This window comes from Bombus affinis, chromosome 1, assembly GCF_024516045.1.
Source record: "Bombus affinis isolate iyBomAffi1 chromosome 1, iyBomAffi1.2, whole genome shotgun sequence".
Taxonomy (NCBI): domain Eukaryota; kingdom Metazoa; phylum Arthropoda; class Insecta; order Hymenoptera; family Apidae; genus Bombus; species Bombus affinis.
This window is the reverse complement of record NC_066344.1, coordinates 10695445-10721826: the sequence shown is the minus strand read 5'-3', so window position 1 is coordinate 10721826 and position 26382 is coordinate 10695445. Positions and strand designations below refer to the sequence as shown.

Below are 26382 nucleotides of genomic sequence, written 5' to 3'. Positions count from 1 at the left end.
TGTACCTCGGACCAACGCTTAACCAGGACTCCATTAGTAGCGCTATCCGTCTCGAAAGGCTTCTGTTTCCCTCGTGCCCCTTCGGGTCCCGCGTGTATCCCTCGCGTGTCGTTTTTTTGTTTTTTTGCCTTCCGAGAATTTCAATTATTCGCTAAGAGAGCCGACGCGGGGAAAAACGAAGAAGAAGAAGGATAGGGAGAACAGGCTAGAAACCGACGACGACTGGACTGCCAAGCTCAGGAGGCGACGACGTGCCTTGCCTGTCGCAAGGCAAATGATTTCAATTCCGTTCCATTAAGTTGACACGCTGGGTCGGGCTTCCTTTCGTCTGGTCTCTTTCTTCGCTTTTGTCTCTCTCCACGTCTCGTATCCTACCTTACTCGTCCCTTTTTCCACCCTTCTTTCCCCTTCGTCTTTCTCCTACTCGAGCAACTCCTCGTCCCTCTTCCCTGTCTTACCCTTCCGCGAAACTAAATCTTCTTCGAATCGGTCTTACGGAGGAGCACCGCAGAATATTTAAGTTGTCGACACAAGGGGCGTCTGATGTTTCAAGTATCTTCCCAGCGCGGCCTGTGACGAGAATTTTGAATTCTCTTGGAAACACGCGCGATGAAATTCCTCCGCTTGCCAGAAGAACTTGAACGTATCTCTAAGTATGTACTGCGGTTCGCACAAGTTAGCGTAGGTGAGTATAGGAAGAACGGAAAAGGTACGCGATGAAAACAAAGGTTTCAGTAGCCCCGAGTATCACGGAAACGTAAACATTTCGATTTCATCTTGGGTAGATTCGCCTTTCGCGAGTTGCATGGGGAACTATAAGGATTAAGGGAGAAAGGGCGCGCAAGGTTGCTCGAGCGAACGAAAGCGAACGACTTTCGAACGATTCTCACCCTTCGCGAGTTAAATCGCTCCCGGCGGGTCCTCTAGATATTAAACTGTTCAACATCGACCGGATCGTTCGTTTCGATGCGTTTCCCGGCGACTTCTCCTAGATATTAAATTCGGTTTCTAAATGCTACCACCGGATACGCCCCCGGTAGAATGCTCCGTTTCTCCTCTTGCCTTTTGTTCAATTTCCAAGCTAATACGCTAGATACTTATCCTTCCTTATTATTCTGTACCGTTTCTCGAGTATTTATTATTCTTTCACCTATGTTTCCTAAACGTTTCGAAATTTTATCCAGTAGACAAGCTACTACGTCTAATTGCTAGTACGCAAGAATATTTTAAAAACGACTTTTCCCATTATTGAGATATGTATAATTTTATGTGCTAGACTAAATTAGTAGTGACACACGTACGTGAATATGAGTGTATGGCAATATGTGTGTGCACAGCGTCTCGAAAAACAAATGAATGTAACTGTTCCATTGGCAGTGTGGTATAGAAGATGGTGAGACAAAGAGAGTGCTGAGACGCGTGCAAATGTATATCGACGAAGATCCTGGAAATCGTTTATTAAATAAATCTAAAACTATTTTAATATGAATTCTAAGTATTCTTAGTATTCCTTTCTTTCTTGTATTCCTGTATTCCACAATTCTCAACACCGATGGTTACCATTAACAATAGAAACGATAATGATTCTTAACATTTTTGCAAGAGTAACTATTTATCGAGACGCGATAACAAAATGATATTCTGAAAATAAATTTATCCAATAAGCAGTAGATAACATAACGTTATTTGTAACGAGACCTAAGTTACCATTAACAATAGAAACGATAATGATTCTTAACATTTTTGCAAGAGTAACTATTTATCGAGTCGCGATAACAAAATGGTATTCTGAAAATAAATTTATCCAATAAGCAGTAGATAACATAACGTTATTTGTAACGAGACCTAAGTTTGCTTAAACGTATATGAAACACGGTGTTTCTATGCAGCGCAAGGAACGCGCTGGCGATTTTGAATGGCACGGCTTCCGCCCTTTGACCTTGCTGTTGCACTTGTGCAACCTCGAACCGTGAGATCGGCAGCACATGGCGGCCCCGTCACCCTTGGGCTAAATTTACGCAGGAGCATTTCCCTCTTTCTTTTCTTATTCCTTGTGAACCCCCCGCGGTCACCGTCAAACCTCTCTTTCTCATTTCTCGTATTCAGCCGACCATTCTCCAGTCCGGTATGAGCTGGAAAGCCTCCCCCAGGAAAGCTCGTATATTTCATCCGGCCCGTAGTGCTTTCCTTTAATGGATGTGGTTAATAATATATCAATCATGTTTATGTTACATCGTTACGAGTACGTTACGTGCGTGGAGGAAATAGGAAGCTTTGCGGGCTGCAGCGTACGTACAGCTTGAAAATAATTAAAAGGCAAACAACGAGGATATTCGGGGCATGTGTTATTAATACGCGTGTAAATGCGTTGGAGAGCTGTGACGTGAAGCAAAAACATCTTGCGCTGCTTCGAATTTCTCAGATGTTAATCGCAATAAGAAGTTCCAAGAATCTGAATTTTCTATTTGAAAGCAGATAAATTACGTAAACGATGTCTGAATTATGGGAATTGCAAAAGAGATGTTGCGTACGACGATCAAAGGAATTCGAAGCGATAATTCTAACATTATTGTCGATGAGAGTAGAATATTTATTAACATTACGACGACCACTTTACTTTTCAGCGTGACCTTCGCGTCAATGATTAAACGAGTGTATTTTTTATTACGTTTGTAAAAGAATTCAATAGCTTTGAATATTCATAAATAAGTAGATACACGTAAATCAATAGTTAACGCTAGTGCGGCACTTAGTGACACGTCGCTGGTCGTCATAATATCGCTACAGATAATTTGGTGTATAAATATCGCGTTACGCAAACTGGCTCTTAAAGATAAAAATTCTCATCTATATACATTTCAGAGAGACCTCCTACGATGAATATCTCGCATCTATCACAGGAAAAAATTCCGACGAAGTAGCTAAACTAATTAGCAGAATGTTAAAAAAAGCAAACACGCTGATATACAAATAATCTACGCGCATAATTCATGAATGAACGTTGAGAGACGCGTATGCTAAAGGACGGGTTTGAAGATGAACCTAAAACGAGAAAAACTGGGATTCATTATCATTTCAAATTCTCGCCGATCAAATTAGCCACATCCACTGGAATAATAAGGTTTGTTTTCTGCGTTCGCGATGGAATTATTCCAGGGACTAATTCATCTGTCCGATGAAGGACGAAGAAAGAAGTCACATTCCCTGGGAGACGTTTCTTGACGTTTTATCTGCTGAAATATTACGGAAGTGTTTGTAGAAAAAGAAAACGTAAAAAGAACAGGAAGAACGTTAATTCAAGAGGAAAGAGCGATCAAATTTAATGTCGCTTAACACTAAAATTACAGACAGTTAAAATATCAAACTTGTATCAAAGGAATTAAAGTGCAAAGAGTAAAACGAATAAAATAAGAAACGTAAGCTTTTGTTGATACATTTTACGAAATATCGTTTGAATCTGTAAGAACGCTTACGAATTACGAATCCGTTACTTTTATCCCTCTAATAGTTGCAGCGTTAATTCAGACACTGAAACCTTAGTTCGAATATGTCATCGTCCGATTGAGCAAGACGACACTTCAATATTCCTACATATCTTAAGAGACCAATTGAAAACAGTTATGGCAGTTGTACGGGATTTAATTGCGCGGCTGTTACAGAGATCGCATTTTCCTCGAAGCAACGTTACCCAGAAACTTTTATATCCGTACAATTGGATTAACGAAAGAAACTCGAACAACCGACGCGATCTCAAAAACCGTGCGGCATTTCGACCGTCAGTTTTTCGGCATAGTTTTGGAAAGCGATTAGTCAACATTGTTCCTGGCGCATAGTTGCTAGCCAGGCTGGCGCCGGGACGTAACGAGCTTTCGTGACAAAAAAGCTCTTGAAGCGTCGGATCGCGCCGAATGTCTCTTGTTCCGCTACCGTCATTCATCATCGCGACTACCGGCCACGCCATTAAACCATGCCAAACGATCGTCTGGTAGTTCGACAATGGAGGTCGTGGCTTCTGAACGAAAAAGGAAAAAAGAAGGTAGACACTGGTAGCGACGAGTGGATAGAACGGGCCGATAAAGATAAGCGGGATGACGACCGTCGTAATCATCGTCAATGTAAAACAAAACCAATCGACGATTCGTCTAGTGACGGTGGAAAGGAGATTCTCGATAAAGATGAATTTACGAGACAACGTCGAGAAATATGTGTCTAAAAACGGGTATAAATAAAGTAAGGATATATTAGGAGCGCGTGAAGAAAAATGGTGTCGATTAAAAGCTGTGATCCGCCACGCCGGTAAACAGGGGGTACGTGAACGTTTGGACGAAATTCGCGCGTCACGATAAGAAAAAATTGAGGGACGATGCGTGCCATCGAGAAGTCGAGCAGCAGTGCAAAGGGCGATGGAATTAATTTGGAACGTCGTCGACCAACGTGCCCGTGTAAACACTAAGGGTCGATGATGCGCCCGAGGGCGATAGATAGACGATGGGTACCGACGACCTGTCGCTACGCCCCTGTTTCACTCTCCACGGATTACGAGTGTTTTCTTAAGGCAGTGGTCCTCTCCGGGTGGCAATTTGTATTCGAGATAAACCGTTATTGATGCCATCGATATTTCTCAGTCTTATAAAATAGATGCCACCGCCCCTGGAGACCCACTCCGGGTTCAACGGAAAGCTTCGACGCGGAAGAGGGGGCGAGGGAAGAACTGGGAAAGAAAAAGGAGCCACCTTTTCACGACCTACAAGGAACCCATATACGGGACAAGGGACAAGAATACAAGTGACTTGTGTAATAGCAACGCGAGCCAGGACAAATGACAATTTATGCTGAAAACTTTAAGGGCGCGAAATAATCCGACGGATCCTGTCGAGGTGCGACTCTTTCTAAGTTTTTCACACGTTTTCTCGCGGGACCATGATTCAAGAATGATACAGACACACCGTATTTGTTATCAACGCGTACGGCGGAATTTGGTGGCAGGGAACGATGAAAAATACGTCTCGAAAGTCTCGAAGATAGTAGGACAGTGTCATACACTTTGGAGAATTACTCGGCGACGATGGCTGCTCGTGAGGAGGATCTGACCTGTTACTAAATTTCGAAGCTTAAAGGGTTCAAAGTTTATGTTAAATATTAACCCCTTGATACGGAGCTTCGTGAGATAGAAATTTCACGATCAGCGAAATTTCGTAATAGTAAATTTAAGATTGACAAGGAAATGGTTATAATAAATATATAAATTAAATAATAAGTATAATTCTTTATACGGATAAGACGTAAAATGAATATCATACGTTCACGAAATACGCAGCTCGATATGGAATAAATTTTAAACAAAACTCCAGTCTCCGGATAATAAACTGGCTATAAAGCCTAGTGTTTATTAATTGAAAAAAATAGGGGTTGTCTACCATTAGACATTTTTCAGTCACAAAAACCAGTGAAATACGACACCCTCGCACGCGAACCAGAAATTACAACACGAAAAAGGAATTATCTCCTTAACCAACAAAGAGGAAGGTCATTGATAATATACACGATGCTCCTCCCTATGGATTAACGCGATCCGCTTTTAACGGCGTCGTCGCCACCGATATAATTCTTATTTTTCCCTAACACTTTGTCAGCCGATGTCCCGGGGACAGAAGTCGTAAAGGTTGACTGCAATGGGAATGGGCTGAGCTGTAAATACCTCGACACCGTTGAACATCCCCCGGTAAGTCGTAATAAACCATAGTAAGGAGTCCGCAATGTGTTCACCATGAAAGGTAGCCGAATTCCCATCGGGGAACAATACGCGGAATGTCGTGCGTCGACCGTGTTATACGTGTGTGCGGTTTCGTTCCCGAAGGGCGAGGGTTTCCAGGCACACTCGAAGATTCCTCTTAGGTTACCGTGATACCTCCTTATTGGTCGGTATATCGGGAGAGGGCCGTGCCGTTTCGGGGCGGAACGACCTTAAGCGGGATCCACTCTCGGTTTTATATCGCACCCCCGAGCAAGGATATTGGATTACAGTGATTTTCAATTATGAGCACGAGGATCCCAGGGAAACACGAGCAAAATGCGGGCGCAAGCCAGCGATCGGTCGTCGAGGGTAAAAAACAGAAAAACGATCGTGAACGCTTTAATCGAGGCTGCCCTCGAGTCGCAATCGCGCGACTCCCGAAGCGCGTGCATTTTTCCCGCGCGCCGCGGCCTTTATTAAAATTTTGCATCGACTCTCGAGCTCCGGCGAAATGAAATTTCGTTGCCTCGAACGAGATCAAGACTAACGAATTCTTTCTCCGTTCTAAGAGGAGGGCCGCTTCTTAGATTAGATTAGTGCGCTTTCGATGAATAATCCAAAACGCGATCGGAGGAACCGGAGGTAATACGGAGGTTGATAAATTCGTTCGCGCTCAGAAATTTCTAGCGCGCTGCTCCATGTTCAATATCGGAAGAGTAAGCGATAAAGAGAACAGCCGGGAAGATAAGGTACGCTCTCTCGCGAAAAACTACCCGGATGAGGGTGAATTTCCCTGTTCCGCTGAATCCTCCGAGTTTATTGGTCCGTCGTAGGGTGGCAGCACCCTTCAATCTCGCTCTTCGTACGCTGCAGTGGTTTTCAGTCGGGGGATGTGCGTTTTAAGAACGGCTGACGTACGAACAATTAAAAATCAACGACTCGTTTTATTAATTCCGATCTGCTCGACGTTTCTCTTTCGGAATTAATAACGTTTCCGTTAACGCGTTCACCAGTTTCGAAATGAGAAACGTCGTAGTCTCGTATTTAGTCGTTTCTTTGACGTATTATCAATGTCGCCCCTATAAATCCCATTTCCGATTCTCCTAATATGAATCTCTTCCTGACATTGACTAATATCACGGATTAAACACGATGGAATTTACGCAACGACAGTTACAGCCGTATAACGAGGATATTTCGTTATTACACGGCATCGATCCCGCCATCAATCGAGCCGGCCAGCTCGTTCGCTTCGAAACTTCGCGTAACGTTAAGTAATATTGCCTGGCAAAATCGGGTCAACGATTTCAGGCGTTTCGCAATCGTTGCGGTACGCGTGACAGATTGAAGGCAAAGGATCGATTAACGGTCGGATGATAAAAAAGAGAGAAAGAAAGAAAAAAGAAGGAGCCAGCAACCCCGTCTTGTCACACAAACGTCACACGAGACCGACGTGTTTTCGAGGGATGACAGCATCACCCTCGAAACGCAAGTATCGTACGAGGCGCTGTAAACATTCAATTTATCCGGTGTCTTCTTTCAATAGAATTTTAAGATCGAGTCTCACTTAGAAGCGAAATGCAACACTGACATCGTTCTATTTCGTGTAAGATGATCCGCTATTGTTATTCTTCAATTGCAGCGACCCCTTGCTGTTCCACGTGCGACGCGTCTCCATTTATCGATCTGCAAGGACGTAACACGTTTACGATCTCTGCTAGCGAATGCAGTTTAACGACGTTCTGCATGGGAAACGATCTGAAAATGATCAAGAAGTTTTCCTATAAAATGCCGATTAATTACCGTTGCCTGCATAATTTTTGTTACAAAGAACTCGTATAGCAGTGACGGGACGCGATTGGATGATGTACATAATTCATTTACAGTCGGGGAAAAAAATAAATGGACAAATAGCGAAAATAGGTAGACGTCACCGTAATTCGTACGTACGTATGTTCGATATTCTCAATATGTTCAAACTAACGCGCATCTCTACTTTTCAACCGCAACAGCGAGGAATAAGCGACTCTCGATAGCACAGCGCGATCGTAGATGTAACAATTATTTCAATTACAAGCTTGTAAGACCCATTGAAACACGCGTAGAATATTTCACGAACGTTACTCCAGACAGAACTTGTTCTCGTGTTCTTCTTGAACACAAAATATAGGTTTATCGATGTTGCTACATGGAATATCGTGTTACCTGAATGTTTCAGCCGCGACTCGATAAATTACTTGGAACCACTCGTCGCGTACAAAGACTGGTACAACGCGTTCGCCGACACGGTGGCCGATCATTACTACGTAGGTTGATCATTATTACGGCCGGTATTAAAATAATGGCAATCATTATCGCTTTTAGCAGCCACGAGGTATCAAGATACCTTGACCATGGTCTTCTCTCCTTCGGTCTTGCCTGTCAAATTTGCGGCCGAGTAGAGCAGGTCCAAGGTAAGTGCAATTATGATAATCAAATCAACGTGGGCAAGATGGTCAGAGAAGCAGTGGCGGACATGGGAACGTAATGAGAGGTTACATCGCCTTGGGGCCGGAGTGCCAGTATTAGTTGAGGCTAACCTCAAGGTTCCGGACTAGAGAGGAGGAGAAACCAGCCGACCAGACGAAGTGGAAACGTTCAGATTTCTTGATCCTTCTGTTTCCAAGATCAACGAACGAGACGGAAGACGTCGCCCTGCCTCGTTCTCGAACCTCAAGGAATCTAATTTAAAAAAGAATCCGAGGATTCGAACCGGAATCCCGAATCCACGTATCGCCTAGTGGGTTTCGCTTCTTTTTCGTCCTACTTTTCCATCTTCTTTCTATACACATCGTGATTCATCGGGGGACTGGTTCTTTGATCGATTGCCAAATTCAGGAAGACCCGTCGAAAATTGCGAAACGCGTTATCGAACGTCGGTGCACCTGGTCCCCTATTAAGCGACCGGTCGGTTCGACGGGTGGCGAGTTTTTGCCAGCAACAACGCGTTCACTGGAATTCTATAAAATCGAAGCTTCGTTCCACGGACCTTGGCCTCGAGATCCACCTGTTCACGTATATATATATTTCAAAAGGATTCTCGAACGGTCGTTACATTGGTAACTAACCGTAACGCAGTTTGTATAGAGGAAATGGCGAATGATACGTGGTATTATTGGGCTGTTAATTCGCCATGTTGGCACGTTCGGATGGTCGCCGGTGGCCGTGCACCACTCGAGCCGTACGTGGCTCGTTGGCGCAATCAAGGGTCGGGAGGAAAGGGTAAGGAAGAAAGTACCGTGTTTCGAGTGGCAATATAATACAGCCGCGAAACAATGGAGCATCGTGTACGCTCGGCCACCAGGGCAATAAAACCACGAGCGCGGTGGCGTATAAGCCAAGAGGGCCGTAGGAACTTCCGCGGCGGATGAGGGATAGAAAATTAAATATTAATTTCGTTGGCTCGGCTGCCAGAGAAAAGCTCATCGCGCATGCCTCCGGCTTTCTGACCGGTCGAATCCCCCTTCTAGCCACCCGTTTTCTCCCAACTCCACCTTCTCACCCGTCGCCCCCGTCCCGTCGTCACCCTTCCGATTCGTAAAGGTAAAACTCATCCGGTGGCTCGGCCGGCAGATCCCGGCAGATTATTTTCGTCTGAATTCAGAATCAAATTAACCTCTGCCTTTGCATAAATTATTCCACCTTTCCTCTGGCTGGCCTCTTGCTTCGAAAAACGTCGCGTTATCCCCGCGTACGCGGTATCCACGCGATCAAGCAAAGAACAGCGCGTGCAGAGAAGGGATCGCAGAACGTGGATGGAAAATACGGAGAGTGAAAGATACATACGGCTGGTGTTTTTCGTACTACTCGCTGTTTAATCTCGTTCATCATGAAAATGGGTATTTCACGTCTGTACACCTGCGTTTTATCCCCTACTTCGAGTAACTTGTCCAGAAGGGCGAGAAGGAAACTTTACAATGTACGAACCTTGCTAAAACAACGAAAAGAATAATCCTGATGAAGATATAAGTAACGGTAATTGGGATTAACAAAAACCATCAATGTCGGTGATGGCCTGGCGAAAGTAAAAATTGCAAGTTGTTAAAGCGACGCGTGGTAGTACTCAGCCTATATGAAAGTCAACACGTACCTCGTTCTGTGTCTGCCGTTTCACGCGACGCTGTTCGATCGCAACAACATCATCAGCGCAGAAACGTACGCTCGGATCACGTCCGAATGTTACGACATAAATTCGCCGTACACGTAGAATACGTCCGGGGGTTAGAGGAACGAAATACAAAAAAAAGCACGGCAGGTCAGCGAATGTTTCCTGTACGCAGTGTGTGACGCCAGGCAATGAGGGAACGTAGAGGGGGACGACTGTCGACGCCGGAAATGCAAAAGTTCGATTTATGCGCCGGCACATTGCCACATGTATACATGTATGCGTATATACGAACGTACACATATGCATTGCGTGTATATATACACGCGCAAAATATGCAGGTTTACGTATATAGTATATGTATGTATGTACATATAGGTCTACATATAGATCTGGCTTGCATATCAAGGGATGAAGCGTGAACGATGATGCATGGTCGTTCCGCGTGCGTTCGAAAACACTCTGTCTCTTTTCCGTCCACGATTTTTTTTTCCTGACCAGACTTCTATCAATGTTTCATAGATCGCGTGATACGAAACGAAAAAGTGCGCCCGAATTCCGACGCCGATAGCGCGAACCCCCATGATCGTATACGTGCACCACCATAAACTGACGGGGGTCCGTCAGGGTGATGCATTGTGCACGGGGTATCTATCGGCGTCAATGTTGCACGCTACTCGCACATATCTAATATCCGGTCGCACGGCGATCCAGGATTTATAAGCTCAAGATATTTTATTGCATGCATTGCGTTCTTAAAAGCTCCAAGTGATTGTTCCGATGTAATTCTAACAAAACCGCTCGTGTGTTAGAAATTTTATCAATTTTATCTCAGGAGTTTACATTCGAGAGAAATTTGTATCTTAAGAAAGAGTTGTTTCTTAAATCACAATGCATTTGGTGTAACGAGTATTTGTTTATAAAGCTGCGAAGCATAACGACAGAATAAAAGCGGAATGTTTCAATTATTCGGTAATAATTACTGGTTAAATTAATTAATATACAATTGAAATATAACTGACGACGTATTTGATTTTATACAATGTCCGAATGATTCATTGAATAGCTTTATACGAATGAAACGATTCATTTTGATTCAATAAAATCAACGGGAACAATATTCGTTCCAGATGAAAGCTTTTAGTATAATAAATATAATATACAATTTTTGAATATTTGTAAGTAAGGACAAGAGACTAAAAAATTGGCTAGTTAATAATTCCGATTCATCGGTATTGCCCAAATTGAAATGCGCGCCGCAATCAAAATATAACAAGGGAAGAACGATGAATACATGCCGCGCAGAAAATAGAATGTTCAACCGGACAACGACCGCCGCTTGAAATTTTTCGTGAAAATGCTCGATGCGCAGTGATCTGTCTTAATAGTTTCACACTTCCACCGGCAACATTTGTTTTCACCGTCATGAAGTTACACGGTCCAAAGCATCGGTTTACACAAGCTGCGGCAACATACTCCACAAAAGCACTATATTCGTGCCAGTTTTAGTTCCAGCTATACCGTATAAAGAAGGATACTGTTGCCGGATTGAAAATAAATTTCACTGAAGCTCTAACGAGTACAAATAGCTTCGATGCGACTTTAAGGAACATATATCGCCTTATAAAAAGACAGTGGCAGATCCATCGTCTTTTTAAAAGTCGCACGATATAAGAGTCGAAATGATAAACGACGTATATAAGTGGGAAAAAGGTAAAAAAGGAAAACGAGAATTTAGTGGGGAGCAATATAAATTTTATGCGGAATGCGATGAAAAATGTTACGAATATTGAAAAGATTTATTGCAGTTTCTAGATCCATCTACATCTGTATACGCTGAAAGTTCAGAGCGTTCGGGTGGTAAATAATGTAAATCTGAAAATTAATAGAAATTCGTTTCTTCATATTGCTAATCTGAATAACGACAAAATTAAAAATTAGCGGAAATATACATTTTGATTCTATTCTAAAACTTTCCTTTCAGAAGTTACAACGCACACCATTTCAATTGCTCCATTGAAATCACAGAGAATTATAATGAGAGAAAGCATATTACAAAGACAAGTCTGATAAATATACAAAATTCTCATATAGCATTAAGGATGAAGAACGATAGATTAAGTAAATCCAGAACATCAAAGTCGTTGAGTTTGCTCGACGCTATACTACACTCGAGAAACTCGGCTGACACGAAATCGGGGTCATGAGATGCGACTTCAGTTACTCCTCATGAGATACGGTTGACACCATTTCAGTTTCAAGAGACTACAGCAAAGCCGGACAACATTGGAAAGACGCGATCCAAACCTCAACCAGAGCTATATTGGACTGAAGCGTGCCCGCGAGGTCCAGCGAGTTTCGAGTTAAAACAGGTGAGCCGCGAGTTGGAGTGGACCAGAGCTGGTCGGAGCGGATTCGAATGTATTCGCGTGAATTAGAACGGGATCGAGCGGATTTGCGTGAACTGGAGCGGTTTTGAGCGAGTCTCAGTGTTTCCACGCCAATTGTAGATTAGGTTAGAAGATTTCCGTGAGTTTGAACATCGGTATATTGGTATTTGAGCGAGTTGGAGCGAATTTGTGCGAGTTCGACTAAAGAAAGTGGATAGAAGACGCTATAAATTTGCTCAGGAGTTTGTTAAATGAAATCTTCGACAAAAAATAAGTAAATTCTTCGTAAAATAATAATATATTATATATATAACAATAAGTAAATTATTGTTCGTAAGTTGAAATACGAGGTAAGATTTAGCAAGCCTAGAATTCCGACGAGTGAAATCAAAATACCGCATTGCATGTAAAATTTCATGACTGATAAGGTCGCTTATTATACGTGTCGGTTTATTAATGAGACGAGTAATAAAATTGTAATAGTTAGTGTATATTAAAATCACTTTAAGTACAAGTACAGAAATAGTGTATGCCGGTGGAAATCGTCGCTCGCTCAATGTTACTGTTCAATTCTACGCTCGCTATTCGACTGTATTACTCGCTATAATGACTGTCCTAGAGAGCACGTTCGTCTATTTGTATCGACCGGTGTTGTTATAAAAAGTTGGAATGTAACTCTGGTTGACGATTACAAATAACGGCGACAATATTTTGTCCGGGGTTCGTTTACCTTTGAACCTAGGAAACCAAAACAACGTTGGCACTCCAAGGTACAACAATATGAGTCTCTCTCGATTCGAATCTTCCGTTGACTGATGTGCCACTACAACTCTATTATATACGTTAATGCACAGTTCGTTAGTTTCTGAATTGGAATAAACACATATAATTTCCATAATTAACGTTCAGCTTGACAAAGTAACTCTATCTAATCGATGTATGTGCACTAATTCATTAGATCTCTAATCACGTGATAGATGTCATAGATCATAGTAACAAGTTTATAGCGTAATGCGTATTTTGTATGCAGTATCATGGGCAGTGACCATGGGCAAGAGAATGCATTGAAAATTAACAGAGTATTGTTACAAATTTTTGTAAAACGCGTAATTTCACGTAGAACGTTATTAAACGTCATATATGCTTTACGATATTACACCGCCCAAGAGAATACTTTTTAACGTTGGAATCGCATTCATTTCTCCGCTGCCGCGTTGTCGCGATAATTTTTCGAATGTACCCACTGATAATCACGAGCGTTTCATGAACTTTTATTCAGCAACATTTAAAATCTGCGATACTCGTTCCGAGGTATTTCGTTTATCGGGATATTTTGAAATACCGCGACGATACTTTTGTCGTTTATTAATAACGCTGATACCATTGAAACCGCCGCGTACAGTCTCCCTACATTTTTCTCCTTTTTTGCAACAGTTTTATGTATTTTCGATAATCCCTGTCAAAATCCGATCGAATATGGACAAGAAATTAATGGAATATTTCCGTTATCATCGGGCGCAGCTTCCGGCGTAGATGAGAGAAAGAAAGGTGTAGAAAATCCGGCGAAGAACGAAAAACGAGTTTATGAAACCCGCGGGAGCTACGCTAATTGACCGGTTTGCTGTTTTTGGCATGCGTTCTCCCGAAAATTCGTTCTCTTTTGAGCCGCGCTTTCGCATTAAATTAATATTACTTGTATGTAAAAAGCCTAGATGGTTTCGACGGTTGGATGGCAAAGAGGATCGAATTTTAATAAACGTATGGTTGTTGAATTTCACTGGTAAATGACGATACATTAACATAAATAAATATCCATTCCCAGCCTGCGCGTACTCTATTCGTTAATTAATTCATTCTTAGTATAATGTGGAATATCATTGACCAAATATCGCGGACAGTTTCCTGCACGTTGAAACGGCATCGATTTAATACCTCGTCCCTTTTCATCGTTAGACTTCTGCCGTATGAAAACGAAAGCAGTACACATTGGTCACGTAAATACGAGTTTAGTCGCTGGAAAATGTATCGCGTTTATACTTGAAATTTCCTGCTTCGTTTTGCTTTCTTCCTGTACGATCGCGATAATGGCCCTTGGCTTCCGCGCAGTCGCGTGCACCATTCGTCGAAAAGAAGCGAAAATAAAGGAGAGACGAGACGGCAGAAAGTGAAACTCGTAATTATGAAAACACGGCTCCGGTCAATACGAAAGAGCAATGCGTGAGATAACGCGTATACACAACCAGCGGCGGTAAGTTCGACCGTGGAATGATAAGGAATGCCTTTAGTCTCGCGTGTCCCGCTATTTCACGTCCCGTTCTGAATATTTATAAGGGCTGTCCGTCAACGGGGGGGGGGCCCGGCCGCGTGCATTTTCATTTCAAAGTTGCGGACCTGTCGCGGCCAGATTGGAGCGAAGATATTATAAGTGAAATATTAAATTTCTGTCTCCCTTGGCTCTCTTTGCTGCTCACCTGTCGCGACTTCTGAACGAATGCTAACGTCTCTTTGGACTTCCGGAAAACAATTAACTTGTTTTTTTTCCCCCTTCTAAATGCTCGCGGCAGTTTCGGACCTTCTCCAGAAATCGCTACAGAGAACGTATAATTTCTCGCTCGCTTGACACTACGTTGCCAAATATAACGAATACGTTAATAGCTTGGAGCAATACGAGGATCCGGATGAGATAGCCGATTCTACTGATCCTTTAGAATCTAGCTTTAGTTTAAAACTTCGTTTCGTTGTTAAAGGCAACATTAAAAGCATTGTTTTAAGCATATTATCAAATTATCGCGATGGAACGAATTAATTATCACGACGAATCGCTATTGCGAGTTATTATGAAAAGAATCATTATTCTCGTTATTCTTTGTAAGAATTCCGTGTATCGGTCGTTGAAAGTTTCTCCAAAAGAGCTTTGAATACGGACACAGTATTTATCTTCGTCGAACAATGGCACACACATATAACAGTCTCCGATGATCGTCCGCGAACAGATAAATTGTTAAAAAAATAGCCAGCAAAGGGTTCGATCGAAACGAAACGAGTTCCTCCGCGGCGCTGTTCAATTTTCGCCTTTATTTTCTGTGAAAACAAAACGCGCTGCATTCGTCGCATTCGCCAAAGGTTACGAAAATATTCAGATACCTAGCCAGTCTCTGCTGTCTGGCTGTAACATTCTAGAGCACATGCGCGTACACCGCGAGTTGAGAAGCTTTAAAGCACTTGATTGTCGGGGAACAATATTTGGAAGGGTGGTTAGGGTTACTGCTACAAGATGTTCAATGGTAGACGCGTCCCTCTTGACTCGTATACACTCCCTCTGTGTTCCTTCTACCCTGTGACGCGTAAGGTGGTTCCCGACCGCTACCCTTTCTAACTTCCACTTGTCACGCCTTTCTTTCGTGCAGCCGAATCGGGAAATTTCATTAGAAGCCAATAAGTCGAATAAATATCTGTGTTGTTTCGCATCTACTATTTAACCTGGAAATACAGAGTAACACTTTCTCTATCGATCTCTTCTAACGATAACAGCCACTAGTCCGTGTAGAGAAAAACAACAGACTAGGAGGAAATTCTCATCCATTCGAGTAATGAATCTACAGATCGATAAAACCACCGTCTGTTTGATTTCTTCTACCTTTGTGTGCAGTTGCACATTTTTCCGGTGGCACTACCAACTAATCGAAACAATAAATATTTACGGTTTGAAGAGAAATTTCGCATGCCACCACTGTGCAGGCAACCGATCGCAAAGGTTTAAAGTAACAGTTTTCGTTTGCTGACCCTAGGTCAACACAGTTACGTAAAAAGAAAGTACAGCAAAGCGGTAATATAGAATGTGTAATATCACAAAGTGTAATGCTACAACGAAAGGCTTGTACACCTACTTGTACACTATCATATCAGTGGATGTACCAACAAGCCAATCGACAGAAGACCAACAGGAGTACAAGATACTTTCCCTGCAAACCTGACAGACGAAATCAATTGCCTGGTTCCCGAAGCATTCGAGCAGGGTGGAGCTACATCGAAACCCACTCTGACGATGAGGGCGCGTGGCTACGATCTGAGGGTTCACTGATCCCTTAGTTATACCGAAGCATGAACAGACCTGTAGACTTTGAAACGATGCTGAACCTCGAGATACGAGGCATCGCAGGAGATCTGTCTCTTGACAGAACGTTTAGAAAACGACGATCGACTGGATGAACATGGTACCTAGGGACGACCTCTTCCACGGAGATTAAATTCTGATGATGATTGGAATCTACGTTTTAGATTCGATACAAACAGATCGTTTGATGTTCTTATCCATACGTTAACTTCTAAGTACGTGATATAGGTCGTGTGTAAAGGATACTTCGGTGACCTCATCTCGTTGTCATTGATCGATATTCGTATATTTTAAAAATTACTGCCGATTGAAGAGTCGGACTTATCGCGAGCATTTAAATTCATAGATAGACTAGCAGATAGTGGTTGTTCGAACGTTCCAAATGAAAGAAGAAGAATTCTGCTGACGAAGAAAATCGCTTAGAATATCGTCTATTTTTGCTAGATTACGTGATCACAATTAAAGTTAGGAGTTTAGAATAACATAAATTCAAGTTAGGTTTGGGTTACATGGCTGGACAGGCTACGTAATTAGAACCATAACGATTTATCAACGTACGAAGTAACAATGCTACTATATTTGTACAAACACGCGAACTTCCTCACAAGATAATCTTATATTTAGGAAGCTGGATGACAAGTCATTTGCCACAGTTCCTGGAACACGCATTTATGCGAACGTCCCGCTGTACTTTCGCCAAACTTTCTCAGCGTAGTCCGCTTCGCAAATGGTTGCTTTATTAACGTGTCATATCCTTTATTTACCAAGTTTCACCGTTTACCAACTTTAACGTTAAGACCACGAAACGAGCTTCCTCACTCTTTACGCACCCTGTAAAACCTCTTACGATGGACTTGTTGGAGACTCAAAGGGTGTACATCATTCGTCAACGTTATTCACGGTCACGATATACGCTCGTAACGCAGGAGGGGTGGAGCAACATCGTTTAAGCGTCGATGATTCGAAGGTCGCTCTCCCACAACGGAACGATTACGTTTCAGTCAATGGTCAGAGAAAACACATTTCGGCTGTACGAGGGTTTGGAGCGTGAATAGTTGCTTTCCTAGACGGTGGCCTCTTCTATGGCGATCGTAGACAGCCATAGAGGGTGCTCTACCCCATGACGCAGCATCACTTTCCACGTGAAACCGATGTAATCTCACGAGGGCGCGCGTGTGTCTCGTGAATGCCGACACGTTATTACGAATCCTGTTGAAATGTTCCCAAGTTGTTGGAATGAATCGTCGGTAATTCTGTATCGGTCTGAAAGGGACCCGTCGAGTCATTTTTTAAAAGAGGCGTTGTTCTCCGACGACGAATGCTCGTAGATCGTTTGTCAGTAAGAGAAAAGAAAAGACGACCTTAGTGGATATAGCGAATTTCAAAGAACAGCTGGAGAAAGCTGTCTCTGATGGAAAGGAGGCTTACGTTAGACGCTAGAAAGAAAGAAAGGTACATTCGAAAGTTATATTTTTAGTTCTAGAAGTTAAATCGTTGGTTCTCGAGCACCGAGGAATTGATACGAACGATTACGAAATTCGAAGGTACTGAATCTATTTAACACATAATAAAATAAATAAAGAAATACATCAGAATATTTATTCCGAATCTTACAAACCGTTAGCGATGTATCACCGTGCGTATAATTAATTCTTCCGTGTTAACACGGGCGCTAACAGCATCACGCCAACGTTAATGTATTCTCTTCAATTGCGACGAGGCGAGTGGGTCGAATGTTATTTTTCAATTCACGCGGGATGAAATCCGACGCGTGGTGCGCGAAACAGGACCCACGAAAGGGGTGAAACCCCGTTGGAGAGAGGCCCCGATGATAGTTTCAGACGTTTTGAATAATTCAATGAGAGCAACTAATCGTGTTTATGCAAATGGCGAGCCGAAAGGGGCGAAAGAGCGAGTGCAGTGCTTGATTTCCCAAGGATGCGGGCCGAGCGAGATAAGACGAGAACTCGGTGGAGGGTTGAAACGACAAACGGGCATTGACGATGCTCGCCGGCTCGCTATCGGCTCCCCATCGAGCTCAAAAAGTTGGAAACGCATCGGTTTGCCGTGCAGGGATCGTGAGTCTGACAAGCGTGTTTCCACGCAGCTCGAACACGAGCATATGCAGCCCCTTCGCTATTTCATGGACAACAGATCCCGCCCCTTGATTAAGCCAAACATAACCTCCGAGGGATTATCTAAATTGCTTCGTGAAATGAATTAACGGTGCCCGTCGATGATCGCTCCTCTCCCTTTCTCTTTCGTTCTGGATATGCCAGGAGATTATAGAGCCGGTTGATCAACGATAACGGTAACTAAAGGGTAGTCGACGGCACGATGCGCTTTCTGCGATACGCTGCCGCATATAAATCGGGTATCGGTTATCGAGAATCGGGTATTGCACTTTGCCGATGTTATTCTTCCCGTATTTCGTACACAACGGCAAAAACGTGCTGGAGGAAATGGAAGGTGGAACGAGACGATTCGAAAAACATTTCATGTTCAGTATATGCTTTTATATAAAGCGCTCTGGGATTACCCGTGATGGATTGAAATAAACTTTTCAGCTGTTCGGCCGTTTTTATTTGTACCAACGTGAAAAAGCAAGATACCCGGAAAGCTAAAGCCCCGGAAAAATTCTTTATCAAATAGAACCACGGACGCGCTACGTTCCCATAGACTTTTCCCACCGAACGAAGAAGTATCAAACCGACCGATAACGTCACCGCCGCCTTCTTGCCAACGTCTCCTCCGCTTTACGCGGCCACGATATCTCCCGGGTAACGCAATTTTTCACGTTTATCGCATTCCTGTTGCGCGCGAGCCGATTCACGGCCCGTGACGCGGTACCGTGTTCCTGGCTAAAGAATAATACGAAAGAACGACCGGAATTAATTACCGGCGCACCGTCATGACGGACGTTTATACCTGCAGGTTCATAATCCGCAACGCGCGTTTGTCTTTTTGAGGAAAACGGTCTTAACGCTTCTGCGGGCGGCAGAGCGGCGTTTACAATCTGCAGCCGGGCTCGCGGCCACAAGAAAGCGCTGTAAGTGCATTGTCTTGTAAAAAGAGAAGCCGGTCTCGGGTTCAATTAACTTAATGCAAATTGCCTGTCGTATCCATGCCTGCACACGCGAGCACGTCGAAAAGAGAAAAGAAACGAACCAGTCAGAAAAAACGTGCGAATCGCCTCGAAGGTGTTCGCTCGGGTTAGGTGCCTCTTTTTTCTCTTCCTTTTACGACAACGTGATTGCAAACTGGTCGGTCGGTGTTACGTATGCGCTGAGTGAAAATCGAGGCTATGACAAGAACGTTCGAGAACCATAAAAGCAGAGTCTTCGTAAAAAGCGAGAGGGGTAGAACATTTCGGACTGAGAACTTGGTAAGCCTGGCGTTATTATCGTGTAAGAATTACTCGGAATTATTGCCGACAAGGGCAAGATAATAATGCAAGACACGATCGCGTCGTTAGCCTTCGCCATTAGTAGCAGGTCGGCTGGATAAAACTTGCAGAAGTTCTTCATCATCCGAGATACTTCGTGACAGATGCTGACCACCTAGACGCTGACAGGTGTCCCTGTCGTTAAACCATCGTTTGTCATGCGACAGTCTAATCATCGCCGCTAGACGTGCTTCGCGTTATTACATCTACGTAATACGTACTACCATCAGAATTCATTTCCAAATTTATCAGCATCGAAAGCAGTTCCATAAATTCTATGTAAAAGCTCGTAGCACAGAATACTTTGTATCGAATTCGTCCATATGGCTATACCTATACGCTTCTTCGTAGACATACCATTACCCTAATGTACAGAGCGTAGAATATTCAACTATAATGCTATCTAACTGATTGAAAAAATCCCTCAAAGGAAGAGACTCAAAGAAATCGGGGCTGCCTCTTTCACGTTGCGTTGTTGCGACAGCCGTCTCCCCTTCCAACTCGATTTCAGCGAAAGTCCCGTCAGACGATCTCCCCTTTTTCAAGCGAACGCCTCCGTGGATCTCTTGCGTAGCGTTAAGATCGGCAGCGTATGTGCGAAAGCCAGGATGAATTATAGGGATGGAGGTTGTGTGCTCGACGCTCTACTGGTACTTCGCGCGTACGATGTCAAGCTTAAGCGGTGGCTACTGAACGCATTTACGGAATTACAGCAATCTGCCACCCGGTTACGATCTAAGGCTAGTCGCGAATAACGCGTCAGTAGTGGGACTGGAATCGTTTAATTCACTTGTTGTACGTTCCTTAGCTAGGTAACTCGATCAACGACTACACGCCCGCTCCGGATAAGCAACCGTATTTCACCCTTGATGTTAATTAACGAAAGATAATTACAAAGTGAAGTTTTCCAGCAACAAAGGAAATACCTTGAAAACACTTTTTGTCTGTGTGCGCTTAATTATGCAAAAATACGTATCCACGGCATTTTAGCTCGGTTCATCGTTCGACGAATGAATCGACCGATTCTCAGAAGGGTTGTTTTTCATGCTACGTGCCGTTCATTATAACATGGCTACTTAGTATTCTAGTAATATTGTTCCTTGTAATGTTTCAAAGAAATAAATCCCTTCCGCTTCGACGAGAAATGAGAACCTTTTTTGGAGAACTTTCGATCCCGCTGATAACAACGAGAATAACGAGGGTAATACGATGATTTGCCTGCAAATCCAGCAGCGCCCTCTTCCTCTTCCTAGGATCGCTTTTCATCTCGTAACGTGTAATCCGAAATGGCGTGTGCTACGCTCCCGTGTCCAATGCAATATCCCACGTGCATACGCCACGTACTCCATACAGGGAATTATAAATGGGCGAAACCCAGCTGCTGGATGGCACTCGTGCAAAGCCAAATCGAATGGAGACACGCGACACTTGCTCTCTTACCCCGTTTCCCGCTTTCTCTCCTGTTCTCCCTGTACGCTTCTTGCATTACCTTTTTTCGCACCGTGTTCCGGTTTACGCGTCAGCAAAACGGTAATCCCAAGATAACGATTTTAAGCAACCAGTCGGCTGTGTCGTAGAATGAAATTAACGATCGTTCGTTATGCCGTATGCTATCGACTTTAATTAATTTGATGATCGTAGTTTCGTCGGAAGAGAATCTAATATTAGTACGACGTCGAAACTATGGTTAATAGTAGAACATTTTATATCTGTAATATCTCCTGTATTTCAATAGCAGGCGACTGCTGTTCGAAAGAAACTCGATATTCCAACGATAGTCGCATAACATTTTTGCTCGATTCGTCTTCTACTATTTTTCTCTCTTTCTCTTTTTCCTTTTTTTTTTTTTTAATTCCCAACGTGACCCAGTAGCTGGAAAAACACCCAGGGTAAGTGAATCGCGCAAACAAGGGAAAACCAATATCCTCGGCCAATTTTATACGATTCGATACCTTTCGAGGATGCCGCGCCGAATTCGTTCAATTTTTTTTTCCTCCTCCGCCGTTCATTTGCTTTTTCCATTCTTTTTCCTGTCTTTTTCGTTCTTTTTATTATTTTTTCACTAACCACTCTGGAAGTCTAAAATGGAATAAATCGATCTCGTGACCGGCACGCTAGAGTGTAGTAGCGGTTTGCTTTTACAAAGTATTTGAGGACAGTAATGCAAACTCACTGTCGAAAAGATTAACTCCGCCTCTTTAATGTTTTTATAGAGGTGATTAACTCCGCGAGCGAGCACGCCACCCTGATCTCCCAACGAGAGACCAACATCATCCCCCTTTGGTCGATGCAGAAGCGCACCGAACCGTGGCTCCGCACGCTCGCCACTCGACGCAATTGCAATTGTGCACGAGTGTCGAGTGCCATTTCGAAATTGTCCTTGCGTTCGCGCCCATTAATCCTATCGGCAATGCAGCACAGCTTAAACGATATTGCCTGATCGCCGCGTTAAAGAGTCACGGTTGATCCAGTTGCACGCTCTCGTGGCTCGGGATGGATTCGCATATCGTTAGACGGGGGGAGACCAGACGGGACTTTACACGCGACTACGCAGAGGAAAGAAAGTAATACGATCGATGATATTGCACGTAGTGCGGCCATACGTCGAGTGAAACTTATTCGCGCGACTGTCGACATTCGTTTTGTTCAATTTACGTACGCGGTGCGCATATTTTATTACGACGTTGTATATTTTGGTGCAAATGTCCGGAATTATTCATTGAGGTTCGTAATGGGTTTGTAAATTTCTCGTTTACAGTGGGAAAACACGGCTTTACAACGTGCATATGTAAATACGTTTTAAACGTTAATTCGCCGGTAGATATGTTTGGCGTGCGCATGTTCGTCGTTTTTCGATTAATTTTTCGGCGAGTTCTCCTCGAAATGCAAAACGATACAGAAAAGACACTCGAGGAACTATCGTGATTTACACTCACGGGATGATCATGAGTTTTCGTAATTTCGTTTGTTATGATCCATTTGCACAAGAGCTCTCGCTCTCGGCGGAAGCCCCTCATTACGGACCACGGACTTTCGAGTATTCGCCAGCTATTTTTAGCTGGGAACCGACCCTTAACCATCCACACTGTTTCACGGGGCCGTAATCACGACCTTAACCTCGCGAAAGTAACGGACGAATATTTCCGGGGTTTGCTGGTTAATATGCTAAACATTTCATGCCAGGGCCTACAATGGCGGCCGGGGAAACCGTTGCCTCTTTTCGTTCTAAAGTAATGGTAGGTATTATTGTCCCCGTGAGGATTTCATGCTCACTGTATTCCCGAAATTATCGTCGTAATTACGACGCATGTGTCGTAAAACAGGGACCAGGTGATACGAATTTGTCAGAGTAGCGGAGAAAACACCCTTCAGCTCGCCATTTTCTTTTGTATAAAAAATTCATTTTCGCCAGTCGGACGTTGTCCGATAGATGATTACCTCTGGTGGTGAAAAAGAGTAAAGTTTGTTAGATACTTTTCAGGCTTGTGTGTAACTTACTCCTCCCGTTCCTTTATGGGGCAAATGAAAAAACGCATAAATTATAGACCGACGTAAATCACCGTGGCGAAAGGATATTCCAGCCACCTAACGACAGTGAATTTATTCAAGTTCTCTCATTAGCAGCGATACTTTCATATTCCTTGAATTACACCGATCCACGTGAAAACGTCCTTTCTTCGGGCTGGCGTGGATAAATTATCGTCACCTCACGGCTCCTACGGCCGTGTCTGGATCCCGCGCGTTGGTGGGTATCTCGTGTGATTCTTCTCCGGACACGGCCTCGCCAGATCGGGTTTCGTAATCTCACGCGTGTACAGGACTTTTCATCGTACCTTTCTCCGCGCCATGATTAATGATGTTAACATCGTTTCATGGTTGGACAAGAACGTCGCACCGTTTTGGGATATCAGTCGCGCGATTCTTGCTACGTAAAGGGAACAGTTTGTGCGCGGCATCGTGGTGGAAGAGGAAAATGATTTATTTATAGCGGCGTAGCAATAGCGAACGTTCCGTTTTTAGGTTCATAGAGCGACTGAATGTGAAATTTCGAGTCTGTTTTTTTCCAAATTTGTCTTTTAAGTTTATTGCGTGTATTTAGGACGAAAGAAAAGGGGTGGAAAGCAAAAGAAGGAAACATGGGATGAAAAATGGTACGCGGTACGAACATTGTGTAAAAGGAACAATAGGGAAAAATGATTTTTCTCCCATTAAAGAGACAAAGTTGCCTGTGAGCTAGTAATACAACGCTCCGACCTGCGCACAATTCACGGTAATCCCATGAAATTATTCTGTTTACTAACCCGTTATTAATTCAACGTTATTCAGCGAATACAACGATGGCCGTATAATCGTTTCTGCTTCGCGGCTCTACTGAACTAAGTAATCAATCCACTTCACCATGAAACGTTTCCATTCGTGTCGTCAAACGGGCGTCGCTACCCCTCGAGGGTCTCGTCTGCGGCGCGACGGTGAAATTTGCGCGCATTTCACCGACAATTCTGCCGCGTTACAGCCGCTGCCCCGCCGAAAGAGCGTGAAAGTAGAGAAAGGGCGGAGAAAAAGAAACGAGCGGGTGGAAAAAAGGTGGCGCGAAAGAGAGGAAGAGAAAAAAAGAAGAAGAAGGAAAAAGAGAGGGAGAAAGAAACGGCGGGCGGAGGAGGAGTGGGAGAGAAAGAAAAGAAAGAACTTCAAACAGTCGCTGCATAATGCATCGGCTGGCTGGCGCAGTATCCAGCCGTTTCTTCCCGTACAACCCTTCGAAATAAAAAGCTTTTCCGCCTAAAGGCTAACTTTCGCCGGCAGGTACCTACCAACGCCACCCTCGATGTGCTGCTTACACGATGGAACCACTCGTTAAGTAACGATTCAATGGAGGCACGCGTATATCTTGAGGGTTCACACGAAGGGAATGCACCAGTAGAAGGTTTCCGCGCATATTAGACTGATGCGCATAACAGTGTGGTCGCGCAAACGTGACTTCGATGCCTTTGAGCCCCGTTCTACACTGGCAACCGTATTTGCATCGTGTAATCATCGATAATTACGGCAGAATGACGGGGGCCGTTCTTGCGATATGCTCGTTTCGCTTCAACGTATCATTTTGTCATTATACTACGTACGCTTCCGCACGCCATTGCGCCCCTCGTCGTTCGGGATGTCACTAGGGACCCCAGTGATGTTTTGCCAACCGAGTCGTACAGGATAATTACCAATTTCAAATGTTTTAGCTTATTGTTATACGTCGATGGAAAATAGAATGTTTTTGTAACGAGCATCAATTTAATTCCATAAACCGGGTGACATTGCTCTTTCGAAATATGTACATTTGTGGATCAACCAAAAGAGACGCACAGCGCCTAGATATATTCTATCTCGAATCTATGTTCTCCACCTCTAGTTCGGTCCCTTTCAAACATTTCTCTTCGTTAACACTTACCATCCTGCAGCACGTTCCATTTCCTCTCAAGCAAGAACACCACTGACCACCAACGAGCTTAACGAAACAAAAAGAGAAAAGGCAGAGGTAAAGACCATCGGGGAATCGAAATACCACGCGTGTATTATTGAACGATCGATATCATCCTGCCGCCAAACGGACGTATTTCATTTGAAACAATACGTGTCCCGCTGGCCGTGCATTATACATTCCACAGTATCTTGCCGCGTATAGGATTAATATTTCAAGGCACTCATGAAAGCTTCAAGGCGGAAAAATATCTCATGGCAATATCGGGAAATAAAGCCCAGTAGGGGTAAATCCGGAGGCAGTGGGACGATCTTTCGGTTCGATGCGCTCCTTCTTTGGCTCCCGAGGGTCAGTGTCTGCGAAAGAGGGTGGTCGAGGGTGAGGTCGCGCATAATCTAATTTACCGGCACTCCGCTGCAGTGTTACCGGTTGGCGTCGATGTACGCCACCTCTGACAGCCGCCCTTCCATCCTCGAAGATTTCGTTGAACCGTTGCAGGGTCGCACGACCGACAACCCCCTCCCCCTTTCCCCTCGATGGTGCAACGGCAACGCATTAATAGGCGCGGTACACGCGCATAATACGGGCGTTCATGCGACGAAGCACGACGGTGGTACGTGCACGCTTGTCTGACCCTTCATAAAGCAACAACCCTAACCTTCTTCGGCCGGGTTCCAGCGAAGCCTGGAATCCTGCGACTCGGAGGGTGGCGCTACGATGCTGCGGAACGACCTTTGTACACGATTCTCGCATTACCACGCTGACCTTCCACGTTTTGCTTGGCTCGCTATTAGTTAACGAGCTATCGAAACATTCCGTGTTTGTCGTCTACGAACGCCCGGCTACTTCTTGCACGTGGGCTGAACGATGTTTTATTAGGGAGAAAGGAAGCATTGTTGTATCTGCTTGTGTTTTGCTTTCTTATTGCTAGACTTGTTTTAGTTTCTCTTTCTGGGTTTGTTGCCTCTGTTTTTGTCGAATTCAGGATAACGATAGATTAACAGAGAAAGAAAATAATTAACTCCTCTTCCGTAACAAAGTTATTTAAGAAGTGTGCTTAACTCGTCTACTGAAATAAAAGGTAGACA

At 43.8% G+C, this 26382-nt stretch overlaps 1 protein-coding gene across 1 annotated transcript in view; it reads right to left on the bottom strand.

The window, feature by feature from the left end:
* Positions 1-6650: 6650 nt before the first annotated feature.
* LOC126918436 (magnesium-dependent phosphatase 1-like) overlaps positions 6651-26382 on the bottom strand; it is a 210474-nt gene continuing 190742 nt past the window's right edge. Inside the window, exon 5 of the mRNA XM_050726333.1 lies at positions 6651-6695. Within this exon, the coding sequence (XP_050582290.1) occupies positions 6666-6695 (30 nt within the window). The 3' untranslated portion in view covers positions 6651-6665. The remainder of the gene's footprint in view (positions 6696-26382) is intronic.